Source organism: Carassius gibelio, chromosome A6 (assembly GCF_023724105.1).
Source record: "Carassius gibelio isolate Cgi1373 ecotype wild population from Czech Republic chromosome A6, carGib1.2-hapl.c, whole genome shotgun sequence".
Classification (NCBI taxonomy): Eukaryota; Metazoa; Chordata; class Actinopteri; order Cypriniformes; family Cyprinidae; genus Carassius; species Carassius gibelio.
In genome coordinates, this window is record NC_068376.1 from 3,337,791 (window position 1) to 3,355,602 (window position 17,812).

Here is a 17,812-nt window from a genome sequence, read left to right on the forward strand (position 1 = left end):
TTTTGACCTCAAGCGTTTATCGGTGTTTAGAATCGTTCAGAACGGTGAACGTGCAAATGCATTTCTTAATTATTGATGTGCTACCTTAAAATCTCAGGAACACTTAGAGTAGATATATAAGAGAAAAAAAAATTTAATCAGTTTGCATGGCCGTGCGTTATATGTAAATAGGATTTCATGTGAATTTGTGCATATGGTAATACACGGTTAACTAACCCACAGAGTGTTAAAAAAATGGAGGAAATCAATACATTATGAATATTTTATTGCTGTTGTCTGAATAGCCATGTACTAAAAAAAGTAGTTAAATACCTAAGTTTTGGGATCTGATGATGTACATGTAATCAGTTATCACACAGCATTAGTTTAACTAAATGTGTTAATGCAAATATTGATTCATGATCTATCATATTTACTTTTGACATCATTACGGATATAAAGTGAGTAACAAATGGTGTATTATTGTATTTTGAAAAAGCACAGCCACACACAGCTGAATCCTCTAGTGTTAGGAGAAGATTGCAGTGATGGTAAAGGAGAGCAGATGTTTGTCTTGGGAAGACGTCCGCTGCAGAACAGACTCACTGAAACTTTAATGAGAGTGAAGGGCGAATGAAAGGACGTGTGTTTTTGGGTTGACCCGTTGTTTTATGAACCCTTGTTAGTGAGCGTCCTTCACTGTGTGCAGTGTACATGCAGCATCCCAGCTCTTGAATACATAATATCATCAAATAAAAGAGTATCTCTTCACGGTCACCTGCAGAGATGCTTTCCATGTTAAAGTAACCGTCTAGCAGCGTGTTAGTGAGTCGAACACAACTGGAATCTAGTTAAATCCGTTCATGTGTTGGATGCTGTTCATCCTCATTTGTTGTGTTGCAGTATAACTACGAAGGAAGTGACATCAGCGATCTTCCCGTCGATCTGTCTGTGGTGTGGAACGGCAACTTCATCATCGACAACCCTCACAACATCCAAGGTAACCATGGCGACCACTGCGGCGCACTGTAGCCGGTAGCCTAGCAACCGCCCCAGGATGCTGCAGCGGAGAGACGCAGCATTCATAAATGTTTTAAAGCATCGTTCGCTTCTGTGAACAGTTTGTGAGCAGGAAAGGCAGATGCAGTGCTGTAATGAATGATTCCTGTCCTTCGGTTTGCAGGCGTGTTGTTGCTCAGGATTCATAATGCTGGCATCATTCTGAACTCATGCTGTCATCCCTTCACAGTCAGATGTGGGATATTTCTACTTCGTATCTCTCCTGACCAGTTTAGGCTTAGAAAAGAGTGTAGAGAGAAGAAGCTTGTCACTTTAATTGATAGAGATGTCTGGGGTTTTCAATCTTTTATATGCCTCTGAAAACAAAATATGATCATCTTTGTGCAAAGCACCCATAAATCTTCAATTTAAAGGCCAACAATATTGTCTCTTTTATAAAGACCCAAATTATACTATAAAATATGTTTAGGTTCTGTTCATTTGTTTTTACATTTGATTTACTCATTTTAGGACTTTAATGTTAAATGCTTCTTTATTTTAATCTTTATTTGTTATTTATTTTTTATCTTTTTTTCTTGCTTATTTATTTTAATATAATATTTTTTTATTCGTTTATTTATTCATTTACTTATTTATATATTTAATCTAATTTTAATTGATATATTAATTTCTTTAAAGCAAATATTTATTTATCTGCTTGCTTGTTTTAATCTATTATTATTTTATTTATTTCTAAAAATCTGTCTTTGTATTTTTATCTATATTTATATTACTCTAGTTTTTTCTAATATTATTTATTATCCTTGGAATGTATTTATGTATGTATTTGGAATCCGTTCGACTGTGTGTCACTGAAGATCTGAGTGTCCTGTTGAACGGGGTTCAGCCTGAGTTTTAGATGATCTCTCTTGGTCTCCGCAGCGCACCTGTACAAGTGTTCTGCGCTGCGGGAGAGCTGTGGTTTGTGTCTGAAGGCCGACCCCAGCTTCGAGTGCGGCTGGTGTGTTCAGGACAGGAAGTGCTCTCTGAAGCAGGAGTGTGCTCCGGAGGAACAGACCTGGATGCACACGAGCGCCGGGAACAGCCGCTGCACGCACCCGCGCATCACCAGAGTGAGTGACTGCACACCACAGCTCAAAGAGGAACTCCAAACACCTTTAAGAAGAGTTTTAATTTGATGTTGTCTACAGTTGATTTCCTTTTTCAGTTTTTACTTGTTTCTATAAATAAACGCTAAATTATAACTTTGATTTCAAGCTTGTACAGAGACCTACTTATACATCTATTGTCAACAAAACAGAAGTTTTAAGCTCTCCTTGTGGTTTCCACCATAAAAGCTAATAAATTATTATTATTGATTCATTTTTAATTTATAGTACACCATTAGTATTACAATACTGTTTTTTTAATGTAAATATTTGTATTCTTTTGAATAGTAGTAAATATTTTTTAGTAGTAATATTTAAATTGTATTTTATTACAATTTTAAAAATTAAATAAAAAATGATTATTGCAATAGTAATGTTTATTCAAATTATTTATTAATTTAATTTAATATTTATTATTATTATTATTATTATTATTATTTAGTCATATTTAATGGAGGGAAAACTGGTTTTTCTTCTTTCCACATGACAAACTCTTGATATCATGTCAGGTTTTGTCAGTTTTTTGTTCCTCTCTCTCTTCTGCGCTGTTACATTGAGTTCTAAGTTCGGAATATTAACTTTTAAAACATTGTACTAAATTTACATTTAAATTCATGCTAAATTTACATCCCCTCGTGTTAATTAAACTCCCTCTTTGTTCTCCTCGTTCGATGTCTCTCCGTGCGGCGCCGCTGTCGTCTTTTACTCATTAGATTAGGAGGTAATTTAATTTGGAGAAGAATGAATTTATCACATTGATTATTAGCACACCGAGAGCCATCTGTTCAGAAGATGTTCACCTTTTCTCTGTTCCTCTGCTTTACTCTCTCTCTAGATGTGCTTTTCTATTTTCATTCATCTATCTGTAAAAATATGTGAATGTTAAATGAAAGCAGTTCCTCTGAAACCAGTTACACGCTCCTGTTTGCTTCTGTGCTTCGGTCTCGATGGCCGCGGATGCTCTCGCTTCTGATGCTTTCCTTCATTTCTATGTCTCTGTAAATTGTTTTCGAGGTATAGTTCATGCAAAAACGTGTAATTCCTGTATCTGTGGTGGTCTAGTTGTCTCCTGAGACCGGCCCGAGGCAGGGAGGAACCAGACTGACCATCAGTGGAGAGAATCTGGGCCTTCAGTTCAGAGACATCCAGAACGGAGTGAGGATCGGGAAAGTGTCCTGTCAGCCCATCGAGGAGGAATACATCAGCGCTGAGCAGTGAGTCTCTCACACAGTTACCTCTGAAGGACTTTAGAAGCATGAATAATGAATAAAAAGTTATTCATAATTATTTACATATTTTATTTACATTTCTATTTTTAAGTCTAATATTTATTAATTATTTTTATTTTGTTTCAGTCTAACTTAAATTATTTTTTATGTTTTTATTTTTTATTTATTTACCTTAAATGTAATTCTTTTTTTTTAAACACTTTTTCCATGGACCCTAGGTTGAACTGCCTTGGACTGTGAAATATATTTTTATTTACACACACACACACACACACACACACACACACACACACACACACACACACATTTGACATTTGAAATAAATTAGTCTGTGTGTAATGAATACATAAACCAGTTTCACTTTTTGAATGGAATTAGTGAAATCAACTTTTTGATGATATTCTAATTATATGACCAGCACCTGTATGTCAAATAACAAATAGTCTAAAAATGAATTTACTCGTAAAATCTAGATTTATTCGGATAAAATATCGTACAGTTTATGGTTTTGTGGTTTATCTGTCTAGGTCATCAGTGCATCTTTAACTCTGTGACAGTAAATCACTGTTTCTCATTTCCTACTGTTTCAATGATGCGTGAAGCTCTTCATCCATTCTGAGTCTCTCTCTCTCTCTCTCTCTCTCTCAGGATCGTGTGTCGATTGGCCGATGCCACAGGTTACCGTGTGCAGGAGGCTCAGGTGGAGGTGTGTGTGCGAGACTGTCTGCCGGAGTACAGGGCCGTGTCTCCAAAAGCCTTCACGTTTGTGGTGAGTGTCACTGTCAAACAGTGTGATCTGTGATGTCATCTCTGTGTGACGTCATTATAAACTGTGTGTGTGTCCAGTCTCCGTACTTCACACGCGTGCTGCCGTCATACGGACCCATTTCCGGAGGAACCAGGATCACTATTCAGGGCAGCCATCTGAACTCGGGCAGCGCCGTCTCCATCAAGATCGGACTCAACACCTGCCGCTTTGAGAGGTGAGCACTCGCAGAGAAGATACTGTTAATTCAATCAGTCAACACTGGAGCTTCTTCAAAACTAATAAAGGCAGAGGGAGGCTTTAACCTGCAGGGTTTTGTTCTTCTAGATGCATCCCTCAGTGCAGTTAATGTTCATTCAATCGAAAGCTATTAAAAGTTATTTTTGGTCATTTAAGTTAAGCTGAAGTTAAATAAAATAGTCAAACATAAACTTAATTTTTTTTTTTTTTTTTAAATGTTGCCTCGACAAATAATTGAAATCAAATAAGTTTAATTACTTGATTGCTAAAACTTGAATCTTGAAATAAAATTTTATTTAAAGCTAAATAGGAATAAACAAAATATATAAAACAACAAAAGCAAATAACAAAATCACTAAATCCTGAACAAACATTAAAATAAAAGACGAAAATGAAAATGAAAACAAATTCAAAATATCAATAAATAGTAAATAGTAGTATATAAACAATGCTCAATTATACTTATTTCTCTGATAAAAAAAGCACAACAGCACTGCCATGTTTGTGGTTTGAATATATTATAATACAAATACCATATTTCATCATTCAACAATTAAATGTAGCACAAAGTGAAAAAATTAACCCCCGATTTTCTGTGTTGTCATCAGGTGTTCAGAGTGAGTGATTTCTTTTAGTTATCAGGTCTGAAAGCAAACAGAAATTATTGGTGTGTGTGTGTGTGTGTGTGTGTGTGTGTGTGAGTCACTAATATGACGACAGTGCTGTCAAAATATGTGCAGAATTCAGCAGGTTTCACCACTGCATGTTGAGAACACGGTTGCCCAGGCAACACAGCAAGTGTTGAAGGACACACACACACACACACACACACACACACACACACACACACGCATGTCTGATCAAACATGGGAACAAACCTTAAGACTGAATCTCGTATCTGTCACATGACTAACCGTGCCGTCAGGCGTCATGTATTGGTTTGATCAGATGAAAGTCTGTCAGTCTTTAGTTTGAAATAACTAAATTGTCCTTCTCTCTGGTTGGTTTGTCAATGGCAGATGAAATAAAATAAAATTGCGACATCTTTGAAATGCAATAAATTACCATCATATTTATTATATTACTCACAGTTTAAATTTAGCTGTCAATCATTTTCCTCTCTCTCTGATTGGTCGATTAAAATTATTGATAACCAATAAAAAGCCCATATATTTGCATAAAATACTTATAAATAAAAGTTTAAATAAATGAATGAAAATAAAATCACTTTTTTTAAATTAAATGAATTAGCACAGTATTTACTGCATTACATTTGTTAACAAAAAATAAAATAACAAACAAAAGTCCTTCTCTCTGATGGGTTTGTAAATAGCTGATAAAAGCAATATATTCTGGTTTTCCATGATTTGAGGTTGTGTGTGTGTGTGTGTGTGTGTGTGTGTGTGTGTGTGTGTGTGTGTGTGTGTGTGTGTGTGTGTGTGTGTGTGTGTGTGTTCAGGCGAAGCGCCCGTGAGATCGTGTGTGTGACTCCGGCTGGTTTGGGAACAGGAGGGACCCCGGTGATGGTGGACATCAACGCAGCCGAGCTCAGAAACCCAGAGGTGAAGTTCAACTACACGGAGGACCCCAGCATCCTGAAGATCGAGCCGGACTGGAGCATCGCCAGGTCAGACTCGTGACCACACTGTGAGAGTGTTTCTCTGTGATGATCTGGAGGTTTGAGTAACACCACGGCCCGCAGACACAGAGAAACACTGCGAACAGACTCACACTGACGTCTACAGCGTTTCACATCCTCAGGGAGAGAGATGACGAGAGAGAGAGAGCGGGTTAATACTCCAGTTTGCTTTTATGCTGGAAATCATAGAAATTAGTTTACAACACTGCTCTTAGAATAACTGCTCTTTTATCTTCACATGTCTAATGTGTTGCTTTTCTTGCATTATAAATAAATGTGAGATTGTTTTAAGCATCTTAACAAAGGTATTTACATTGCACATTTTAATGGTATTTCTATGGTATTTTAAACTACCAAAAGTCAAACGTTTGGGGTCAGTAAGAAAAAAAAAAGTTTATTTTTCTCACTGAGGCTGCATTTATTTGATCAAAAATACAGTAAAAACTGTAAAATTGTGAAATATTATTACTATTTAAAATATCTGTTTTTATGTGTGAAGATCTGTTCATATGTAATTTATTTCTGTGATGCTCCGCTGTATTTTCAGCATCATTCCTCCAGTCTTCAGTGTCACATGATCTTCAGAAATCATTCTGAGATGATGATTTACTGCTCAAGAAACATTGCACAATATTTTTACTGTTACGGTCAATTAAATGTGTCCATTTTGAAGTAAAGTATTAATTTCTTTAAAAAGGAAAAAAAGGACTAATCTGTTAAATGGTGATATACTTTGTTTAATATGACATTCTCTACCTTGAACAGATTGGTGCGCACTGTTAGTGCAGTAAAAGTGTTCAAGTTGTGATTCAGCCGAAGTGGTTAAAGCAGCTTCAGAAGGAAATCTAAATGATGTGTGAGGTGTCCATGTCTTGTTGAGGTTTACACTATTGTCTTTCTCTCTGTTAGTGGAGGAACCCCGTTAACGGCGATCGGCAGCAACCTGGCCACCGTCAGAGAGCCCAAAATGAGAGCCAAGTACGGCAGCGTCAGTTCAGTCCATGTGAGTCTCTACATACTGACACTTATCAACACATTACTGCTTCCTTTCCTTTCCCTATAGCCATACCCAATAGTTTACCCACTAAAGAGATGATTTTCAGTATCTCTACCAAAATATTAAGCAGCTTCAACATATTTAATAATCAGAAAAGTTTCTTGAGCAGTAAAATCAGCATTTCTGAAGGTCATGTGACACTGAAGACTGGTGGAATGATGCTGAAAATGCAGCTTTGATTACAGAAATAAATTACATTTGAAAAGATATTCATATAGAAAACAATTATTTTAAACAGTAAAAATATTTCACAATTTTACAGATTTTTCTGTATTTTTGAACGAATAAATGCAGTCTTGGTGAGCAGAAGAGACTTCCAAACCCGAACGCTGCAGTCTAGACTAGTTTTATGGTGTTTTTGTGTTCACTCTGAGCTCTAAAGCAGCAGGAACAGACAAACCAGTGTTTAACTGAAGACCAGTGTTCCTGCACATGTTTGTCTTCATGTATGTGTGACACTGAATCACATTTTCACAGTTTAGCCTTTAAAATGTCAACGGCTGACGGGATATATAACAGAAAATGGCTCTATAAAGGCCTGAGAAAGTCTCCCAGGGCTGACATGACCTTTTCTTCTCCTTGACCTCGCTCTCGCTGCTGTTTTCTTCCTCTGTGCTTCTCTGTTAGTGTCTTCAGTGATGTGTGATGTGTGCTGTCTCTCACAGAACTGCACTGTGCAGAGTAACACGGTGATGGTGTGTCTGGTGCCGTCCGTGGCGGGCTCCGAGAGGGGTTTCTCAGAGGCGGGCAGCGGGCCGGATGAGATCGGCTTCATCATGGATAACGTTCAGACTCTGCTGGTGGTGAACGAGACCTTCAGCTTCTATCCAGACCCTGTGTTTGAACCCTTCAGCCCATCCATGCTGGAGCTCAAACCAGGATCTCCTCTCATCCTGAAGGTGAGGAGATCACATTGCACTCGTTGGAGACATTCTGTATTTTTTTAGCATAATAGACCCCTTAGAGCAACACTGCAACTATAAGGTCACCTGTATCTGTTACTGCATTTAAACACAGTTTTTACAGTGCTTGAGAATAGCAGCACTGGAGTGATATTTCTCACATATAATAGTACCACAGTTATTATAGATAACTAAAACCATTATGCAAAATGCTAAAACTTGAAAAATAAGTTATGAACTGAAGTGCAATAAAACAGTTTTGTTTGATAGATGCAATTTCATCATTTTCATCTAGTTTAACAGTACAAAAATTACTGAAACTAAAGCTGAAATTAAAATGCAGCTGAATAGTAAGAAAAAAATCTGTAACACTTTACTTAAAGCTTTTATGTATAATGCATTAAGGGTTATTAATGGGTGTAATGGATTATCATATTGTGCATTGAAATTCCTTTTATCTTGTCGTAAATAATTATAACTGAATCTGAAATGCATAATGTAACAAACAAATGTTATAATGTATTAACTGCGGTTACAATTATTCATGAGATTGTACAATGCATTATAAGATGTATTACAAGGAATAATTAATGCATTAAAACTACTTTTATGATGCTTTATACATAAAGGCTTTAAGTAAAGTGTTGCCGTAAAATCCAATAAAAATGACAAAAACATAAAAATTGTTTCAACTTTAGCTAAAATTAAAATGGAAATGGAAAATACAAAAAAATAAAAATTCCAACACAAGTGTAGAAGACATCTCGAAGCATTACATTTTCACCCGTAATTCATCCAGCATCCTTTGTGCTGCAGAAATGAAAGACTGTTCTAATCATGAAGTGTTATTACTTTTCTAAGCAAACACATTTCCACTGAAACTTGAAGGAGGGTCCTGAGCCATTTCTAGTGATCCGAATATCGTGTGAAACTCAAGAGTGAACTATTTAGACTTGAGCCAGTAAGAAACTGAAGTGTTTCAGGAAATATATAGATCTAGTTAATTAAAATGCTCGTGTTTCACTCATGCGAATAATTTCAGAAAAATGGCATGCATCAGATTATCTGCAATTCATTTTCCCTTGCAAATGCTTCTGGGTAATGTGCAGTATGAGCTGAGTCTACATGTTAAATGGAGCCCTTCAGTAACACACGGCTCTAAATGAAGCATGCAAATATTTATGCATGGTTCTGCCTCCAGGTTTTTCCTTCCCATAAGCCCCTTGGGCAGAGAGAAAGTGTGCTTGAGCAAACACATTGTATGCTCAGACTGGAGAATATGTATAAGAGTTTAACCAGTCTGTATAAAGTACAGTATAACATTTTATAGTATGTATTAATAATGTGTTTGTTTCAGGGCAAGAATCTGATTCCTTCGGCTGCTGGTAACTACAGGTTAAACTACACGGTTCTGATCGGTGACAAGCCGTGTGTGTTAACCGTGTCCGAGGCCCAGCTGATGTGTGATTCGCCAGACATCTCCGGACAACATAAAGTCACAGTAAGTGTGTCATGCAATGATTCCCTTCTCCTCTTCTGATCTCTTTCCCACGACTATCACACCGTCTCATCCTATGCCTCTTTCTCTCCTCCGAGTGCATTGTTCTGCGTTTCAGCCATGTTTCTCAGCATCAGATTACCGCTGCGAGTTTCTGTCTGTCGTGGCTCTCTGGGGTTTTGTGTTGTATTCATTTACAGTAGTTTGTAAAGAATCTGAGACGTAGATCTGTATTTACATGCAGTCGGTTTCATCTTTAAATAGCTGGCTTTATTTGCCGCACATGCACGTTCAATTATAATTTATATGGGCGAATTATTAAATGTTTTTTCCCAAGCCGTCTGCTCTGTTTCTGTGTGAGACGCGCCTGAAGGGGGAACGTTAGCGACCTATATATCACGACCCATATTGAAGCTGTGTGACAGCGAGACACTGCGGTTTAGCTCACAATATAAAACCTCACACTCGCCTGTTTTGACCCTCTCCTTAAACCAGTGTACAAACCCTCAAGCTTTGTTTCAAAACTGCATGAATGTTTTTCTTCTGCTGAACACAAAATGAAGATATTTGCTGGTCCCCATCGTATCCCCAACGCTGTCCCTTTAAGACCTTCTAAAGTTGCAGGTTTGTGGGATAGATTGTTACTGTAGTAAAACGGTTTTAGGAGCTCATTTTAAACCTTTCATATTTTCTCATGAAGTCCACTTCTAGTTATAGTCTATTTATAGTTTGTTTTTTTGTGTGCATATCCCACCACCTCTGACAATTAAACAGGATGGTGTTTCATTAGAGAACTTTCCTGTTTTTTCAAATAGTAGCTCTTTTGACACCTGTCAATCATTGTGTGATATGATGTGTGATGCTGTGTGTGTGTGTGTGTGTGTGTGTGCAGATCCTGGCCGGAGGTTTCCGATACTCTCCAGGAACTCTGCAGATCTACTCGGACAGTCTGCTGACGCTCCCCGCCATCATCGGGATCGGAGGAGGAGGAGGTCTTCTCCTGCTCGTCATCATCATCATCCTCATCGCTTACAAGCGTAAATCCCGTGACGCGGACCGGACGCTCAAGCGGCTGCAGCTGCAGATGCACAATCTGGAGTCCAGAGTCGCTCTGGAGTGTAAAGAGGGTAAGACAGCCGTCATGACATCACTGCATACACCAGCGAGCTGATGCTTGCACCTTCTTTCATGATTTCACATGCTGTTTCAGCTGCTCTTGCTTTCTTTTGATTTTCTTTTACACTTCTGTTTCACTCCTTTCTTTTTCTTTTGCACTTTTCACACTTCATTTTGCACTCTTTTGTGCCTTTTGTGCTTTCTTTTACAATTTTTGATTCCTTTGAAACCTTTGATTCTTTCTTTCAATTTGTTTTCAACTCTTGCACTTTTTTGCGCTTTATGTACCTTCTTCCATGCTCTTTAGCACTTTCTGCAGCATGCTTTGTTTTCTTTTTCTATCAGACATTTGCACTTTTTTTGCATTTTTCTTATACAGGTGCTGGTCATATAATTAGAATATCATCAAAAACTTGTATATTATATTCATTCATTACACAGAGACTGATATATTTCTAATTTGTATTTATTTTAATTTTGATTATTATAACTGTCCATTAAGATTCAGTGTCTCAGAAAATTAGAATATTGTGAAAAGGTTCAATATTGAAGACACCTGGTGCCACACTGTAATCAGCTAATTAACTCTAAACACCTGGAAAGTCCTTTAAATGGTCTCTCAGTCTAGTTCTGTAGGATACACAATCATGGGGAAGACTGCTGACTTGACAGTTGTTCAAAAGACAACCATTGACACCTTGCACAAGGCGGGCAAGACACAAAAGGTGATTGCAAAAGAGGCTGGCTGTTCACAGAGCTCTGTGTCCAAGCACATTAATAGAGAGGAGAAGGGAAGGAAAAGATGTGTGGAAAAAAGTGTACAAGCAATAGGGATAACCGCTCCCTGGAGAGGATTGTGAAACAAAACCCATTCAAAAATGTGGGGGAGATTCACAAAGAGTGGACTTCAGCTGGAGTCAGTGCTTCAAGAATCACTACACACAGACGTATGCAAGACATGGGTTTCAGCTTCGCATTCCTTGTGTCAAGACACTCTTGAACAACAGACAGCGTCAGAAGAGTCTCGCTTCAAAAAGGACTGGACTGCTGCTGAGTGGTCCAAAGTTATCTTCTCTGATGAAAGTAAATGTAGCATTTCCTTTGGATATCAGGGTCCCAGAGTCTGGAGGATGAGAGGAGAGGCACACAATCCACGTTGCTTGAGGTCCAGTGTAAAGTTTCCACAGTCAGTGATTGTTTTCTGATGATATGGCAGACCCAAGAATGCAGAAGAGCTGAAGGCCACTATCAGAGTAACCTGGTCTCTCATAACACCTGAGCAGTGCCACAGACTGATCGACTCCATGCCTCGCCACATTGCTGCAGTCATTCAGACAAAAGGAGCCACAACTAAGTACTGAGCTGTACATGCTCATACTTTCAGTTGGCCAAGATAAAGCTCTTAATTTATATTCTAATTTTCTGAGATACTGAATTTGGGATTTTCCTTAGTTGTCAGTTATAATCATCAAAAGTAAAAGAAATAAACTTTTGAAACATATCAGTCTGTGTGTAATGAATGAATATAATATACAAGTTTCACTTTTGAATGGAATTAGTGAAATAAATCAACTTTTTGATGATATTCTAATTATATGACCAGCACCTGTACTCTCTTTTGGACTTTGATTTTCACTTTTGCACTCTTTATTTTTTTATTCACGCTTTCTTTCCTCCTTTTTTGCTTCCCTTCTATGGAGCCAGAAGAGTCTCAATAAAGATAAATGCACACACTACATTCACATATGCACACACAGGATTCATAGATGCACACACATGATTCATAAATACACACACAAGATGCACAAATGCGCACAAAATTCACAGATGCACACACAAAATTTAAAAAGCACAGAAGATTCACAAATGCATACAAAATTCAGAAATGCACACAAAAATCAGAAATACACACACAATTCAGAAATGCAAACAACATTTACAAATGCACTCAAGATTCACAAATGCACAGAACAAGATTCAGAAATGTATTTCTGATGCACACACACATATATCTTGATTTACAAACTGCTTGCGGTCTGTGAACTTCACTGCATTTGTGTGTGAATTTTGAGACTCCCCTGACTTGGCTCGACACACAAATGCTTTTTTTTAAACAGGGAATGATCTGCAACCAATCAGATATCTCCCTTCTTTTAGCCAATCACAAGAATGCACCCCACGTGAGGGATTGTTTACTTATAAGCCAATCACATGAACGTGTTCACACAGCAATTGTATTAAATCTTATGAAAATACAGATGTTTAGATTACAATTCAGGTTTATTTTTTATTATTTTTTACAAAATATACATTTAAAAATGTCTCAATACATATAGCCCAGTGACTGCAGAAAAAAAGTTAACCATGGATTCATAAATTTGCAATAGGCAATTATTTCATTTTATTGAAATATTTTAATGAAAGTAAAAAAAAAAAAAATGTTTAAACCTTTTTGAATATTTAAATATATCTAAATATTCTTTTGGATGCAATATAGAAGTCACTTTAATTATAATATTCAGTCCCTACATGAAGAGAGAGTCAGTGGTCCGCTGCGAGAGGAAAGTGGCTCTCTGGCTGCGAAAAGTGGGTCTCCGGCTGTCGTTCGCTTAGGAAAGTGAGTTGATCGCTGCGTGAGGAAAGTGAATCGTTCCCTCAACTTCGCTGCTTGAGGAAAGTGAATCGTTCGCTGAGGAAAGTGAGTCGCTCGCTGGGTGAGGAAAGTGAGTCGTTCGCTGCGTGACTCGTGAGGAAAGTGAATCGTTCGCTGAGGAAAGTGAGTCGTTCGCTGCGTGACTCGTGAGGAAAGTGAATCGTTCGCTGCGTGACTCGTGAGCAAAGTGAATCGTTCGCTGAGGAAAGTGAGTCGTTCGCTGCGTGGCTCGTGAGGAAAGTGAGTCGTTCGCTGAGTGACTCGTGAGGAAAGTGAGTCGTTCGCTGCGCAAAGTGAGTCGCCGGCTGCGTGAGGTAAGTGAGTCGTTGGCTGATTGGCTTATAAGTAAACAGTCCCCCACGTGGGGTGCATTCTTGTGATTGGCTAAAACAAGGGAGATATCTGATTGGTTGCAGATCATTCCCTGTTTAAAAAAAGATATATGTGTGGTGCATCAGAAATACATTTGTGAATCTTGAGTGCATTTGTAAATGTTGTTTGCATTTCTAAATTGTGTGTGTATTTCTGAATTTTGTGTGCATTTCTGAATTTTGTATGCATTTGTGAATCTTCTGTGCTTTTTAAATTTTGTGTGTGCATTTGTGAATTTTGTGCGCATTTGTGTATCCTGTGTGTGTATTTATGAATTATGTGTGTGCATGTATGAATCCTATGTGTGCATATGTGACTGTAGTGTGTGCATTTATCTTTATTGAGACTCTTCTGGCTCCATACCTTCGCTCTTTTCACATTTTTATACTTTCATGTTGTCTTTTGTATTTTTGATCCTTTATGTACCTTCTTTTACTTCCTTTTTCTTTTTTTGCTCTTTATCATTTTCATGCTTTCATGCTTATTGTTCCTTTCTTTCTTTCTTTCTTTTTTATTTGTGCATTCATTTACACTGTTCTTTTCGGTGGTTCTTTGTCCAACCCTTTGTTCTCTCTCTTTAATTTGTTTATTCTCTCCATCTCATTACTCTCCTTCAATCTTTTTCAATGGTTCACAATTGGTTTTCCTGGTTTAATTTTATCTTCGGTTTGCTCGTCGCGTCTCTCTCTCTTTCTCTCTCTCTGATTGGCTCTGTTGTCTCTGGTCTCCTGTTAGTGATGACCTCACATCATTTATCATACACACGCGCAGCGAGCGGCCGTCTCATTCCCGCCACGGTCACAAGGGTGAGACGAGCCGCCCATTATCAGTCTCTGTCAGGCCCGAGGTGATGACCTTGTCTGTCTCCAGACACGGAGCGAGGGATGAGGACAGGGAAGAGAGGATAAAAGAGATGGATAGTAGGAGGTGAGAGTGACAGGTCACTGATAAGTGATGAGGCGTCCTCCAGGATGAATAAAAAGAGGCAATAAATAAGCACAACATCCAGATTGATTAGGTGAGTGGCAGCAGTAGCAGTCTGGATCAGAAGGGAGACATTTCTGATATTCACCATAGATTCATAAGAGGAGCCAAATCTCAAATCAGAAAGCTTCAGTCTGATTGGTCAGCTTTATGCAGTTTCCAGAAGTCAGTGCAAGAAAAAAAGATGCCTTTATCTTAGAAAACGGGTCGCCAATGTTGATATAAAACCAATATATGTGATATAGGACTTTAATATAATTCTAGCAAATTGAGCATGCTTCAAATAGACATGTTTTACATGATATAGATTATATATATATAGCTTATTTTAGTGTTTTCCTTTCTGTTAGTAATAATAGAAAAGCAAACGGTAAAGTAATTTTCCTTATACTGTTTGTTTACCAGTCCTGTCGTATATATATATGATTATAAAACTAATGAAGACGGAGAATTTCATGCGTCTCTGCTCAGGCGCTGCTGAAAATAAAAGACTTGCTTCCAATTCTTTATCAGTCAACTAGAAAAACACTTCAGAACAGGGAACACATATTCACTATTAGCTGAGATTATTCTTTCAATGAACTTCTGATTTGCTGTTTAGGTATGGGGTAGATTTAGGGATTTACTATATGGTCTTTTTCCCCTTTGTTTCCAGCGTTTGCGGAGCTGCAGACTGATATCCATGAGCTGACTCAGGATCTGGATGGAGCTGGAATCCCGTTCCTGGATTACTGTACGTACGCCATGAGAGTGCTTTTCCCAGGAATAGAGGACCATCCGGTGCTGAAGGAGATGGAGGTACGAGCCGTGACGGATTTAACCTTTGGGCTGAACCGGACGAGATGATTGACGTGTTTCTCCGTCTCTCTCTCTCAGGTCCCAGCGAACATGGAGAAGGCTCTGACTCTGTTCGGCCAGCTCTTGAATAAGAAGCACTTTCTGCTGACGTTCATCCGGACGCTAGAGGCCCAGCGCTCGTTCTCCATGCGCGACCGCGGGAACGTGGCGTCCCTCATCATGAGCGCCCTGCAGGGTGAGATGGAGTACGCCACCGGTGTCCTGAAACAGCTCCTGTCTGACCTCATCGACAAGAACCTGGAGAGCAAGAACCACCCCAAACTCCTGCTGCGAAGGTACGCCGTGTTTACGATTTTGTTAAATTTAAGAGACTCAATGTTGTCTGTTTTTGCTCCGTTTTGCAAGTTAAAATAGTTCTAGTTAAATCCGCAGCAGAACTGTTTTGCATCTCAGAGTAACACAGCAGTGTTTTGTTGCTTAAGGTATTCGCTGTTTGAACAAATCAAGTGAGTCAGTGATTCAGTGAAGAGGGTCACTCCCTGCGTTCCATTCGGAAGGGCTCATCCCTATGTACTAATCCGTTCAAAGGGTTTACCCTTCGGCGTGAGAGCTATGAAGGTTTGAAAGGTATAGGGGACCAAACAACCGTTTCTTGAACTGTCCTTCTTCATCATGCAAAGAATATGTGTAGGGGATCATGGAGCCCGAAGTGTCCATCCGTTGTATCTTTCGAAATACATCATTCTGAAGTGCCCTTTGAAGTGGCCAGTTTTGAGCACTTTGGTTTGGAAGGACTCTTCAATATGGCGGCCATGATTGTTTTCACTCTGAAGTCCCCTTTGGAAGACGATGTATCCTGTTTGGAACGCTCCGATTAGCTCCGTTTCTGTATGTATTAGCTTTTTGAACGAAACGAGTGAGTAAGTGATTCAGTGACTCATTCGTGAAGAGTCACTAGCTTAGTTTTCTGAATGAATCAGCTGTTTGAACGAAACGAGTGATTAAGTGATTCAGTGACTCATTCGTGAAGAGTCACTAGCTTAGTTTCTGAATGAATCAGCTTTTTGAACGAAACGAGTGAGTAAGTGATTCAGTGACTCATTCGTAAAGAGTCACTAGCTTAGTTTTCTGAATGAATCAGCTGTTTGAACGAAACGAGTGAGTAAGTGATTCAGTGACTCATTCGTAAAGAGTCACTAGCTTAGTTTCTGAATGAATCAGCTGTTTGAACGAATCAAGTGAGTAAATGATTCAGTGACTCATTCGTAAAGAGAGTCACTAGCTTTGTTTCTGAATGAATCAGCTGTTTTAACGAATCGAGTGAGTCAGTGATTCAGTTAATAATTCGTAAAGAGAATCACTAGCTTCGTTTCTGAATGAATCAGTTCTTTTAACGAATCGAGTGAGTCAGTGATTCAGTGACTCATTTATAAAAAGAGTCACTAACTTTGTTTCAGAATAAATCAGCTGTTTGAACGAATCAAGTGAATCAATGATCTGATTTGCCTCCAACTATTGGCAGTTTTAGTTTCATATTGAGAGTATCATTTCTTATTTTAAAAGAATATTTCTTATATCAAAATCAATTAAAAAATCTAAAAATTTTTATCGTATGCAATGTTGATTAAAATATTTTTTCTAAAGCTATTTTTTATAGCATCTATTCAATGATTTTCTCATTTAACACAATAATGACACAATAGATGTGCAATTAATTTGCATTTAATTAGATTAATCAGCACATCACGTAATTAATTCAATTAAGAATGTCATCGCTTGACAGCCTCTTGCTTTTTGAAAACTGTATCAAGATTAAGTGTAGTATTGTACTTAAAATAAGAAAAAACATCTGCCAATGGGGTCAAAAAATGTACTTGATTCAAGAGAAAACTAGTTTGGCAGAAACTCACCATACATTTGTCAGAAAACAAGATTTAATATCTTATGCAATTTTGCCTCTTAAGTAGGCCTAAATATATCTCAGTTGAAGAATGTTTAGATATTTGTGATGGAAAACATGACAATTATTAAGTTAGGGAATCATAATTTATCTGCAGTTTAACAGTTCCCACAATGCACATGGTGCACGGTGTTAATGGACATGATGAAAAGGATGAGCATGAGTTTGACTTCTAGGGGTCACATTTGCTCTCCCATCATGGTTCTGTGTTCTGTCAGATGGTGTTACACACCTGAGCACACACTCGTTCCCTGCGGAGCGCTGTGGGAGATGAAGCTCCTGGAGGAGACGAGGAGGAGCCGAGGTGGTGACTTTCCTCCAGAACATGCTTCTGTAATCTCTCGTCTCCCACTCGTCAGTCTTGATCAGAATCACAGAAAACTAATCAGGCCTTTAGCATTTGAGTGTTTCCTCTACAGTTCAGGCTTTGGCTTTATTTACAGCGAAAGTA

General features: G+C 38.2%; 1 protein-coding gene across 1 annotated transcript in view; it reads left to right on the forward strand.

Moving 5' to 3' along the window:
* LOC128015274 (plexin-A1) overlaps positions 1-17,812 on the forward strand; it is a 103,247-nt gene that overhangs the window by 72,217 nt on the left and 13,218 nt on the right. Inside the window, exons 11-22 of the mRNA XM_052598977.1 lie at positions 883-979; positions 1,921-2,111; positions 3,210-3,361; positions 4,025-4,145; positions 4,223-4,359; positions 5,842-6,009; positions 6,931-7,024; positions 7,744-7,977; positions 9,338-9,481; positions 10,371-10,605; positions 15,259-15,401; positions 15,480-15,736. Of these exons, the coding sequence (XP_052454937.1) occupies positions 883-979; positions 1,921-2,111; positions 3,210-3,361; positions 4,025-4,145; positions 4,223-4,359; positions 5,842-6,009; positions 6,931-7,024; positions 7,744-7,977; positions 9,338-9,481; positions 10,371-10,605; positions 15,259-15,401; positions 15,480-15,736 (1,973 nt within the window). The remainder of the gene's footprint in view (positions 1-882; positions 980-1,920; positions 2,112-3,209; positions 3,362-4,024; positions 4,146-4,222; positions 4,360-5,841; positions 6,010-6,930; positions 7,025-7,743; positions 7,978-9,337; positions 9,482-10,370; positions 10,606-15,258; positions 15,402-15,479; positions 15,737-17,812) is intronic.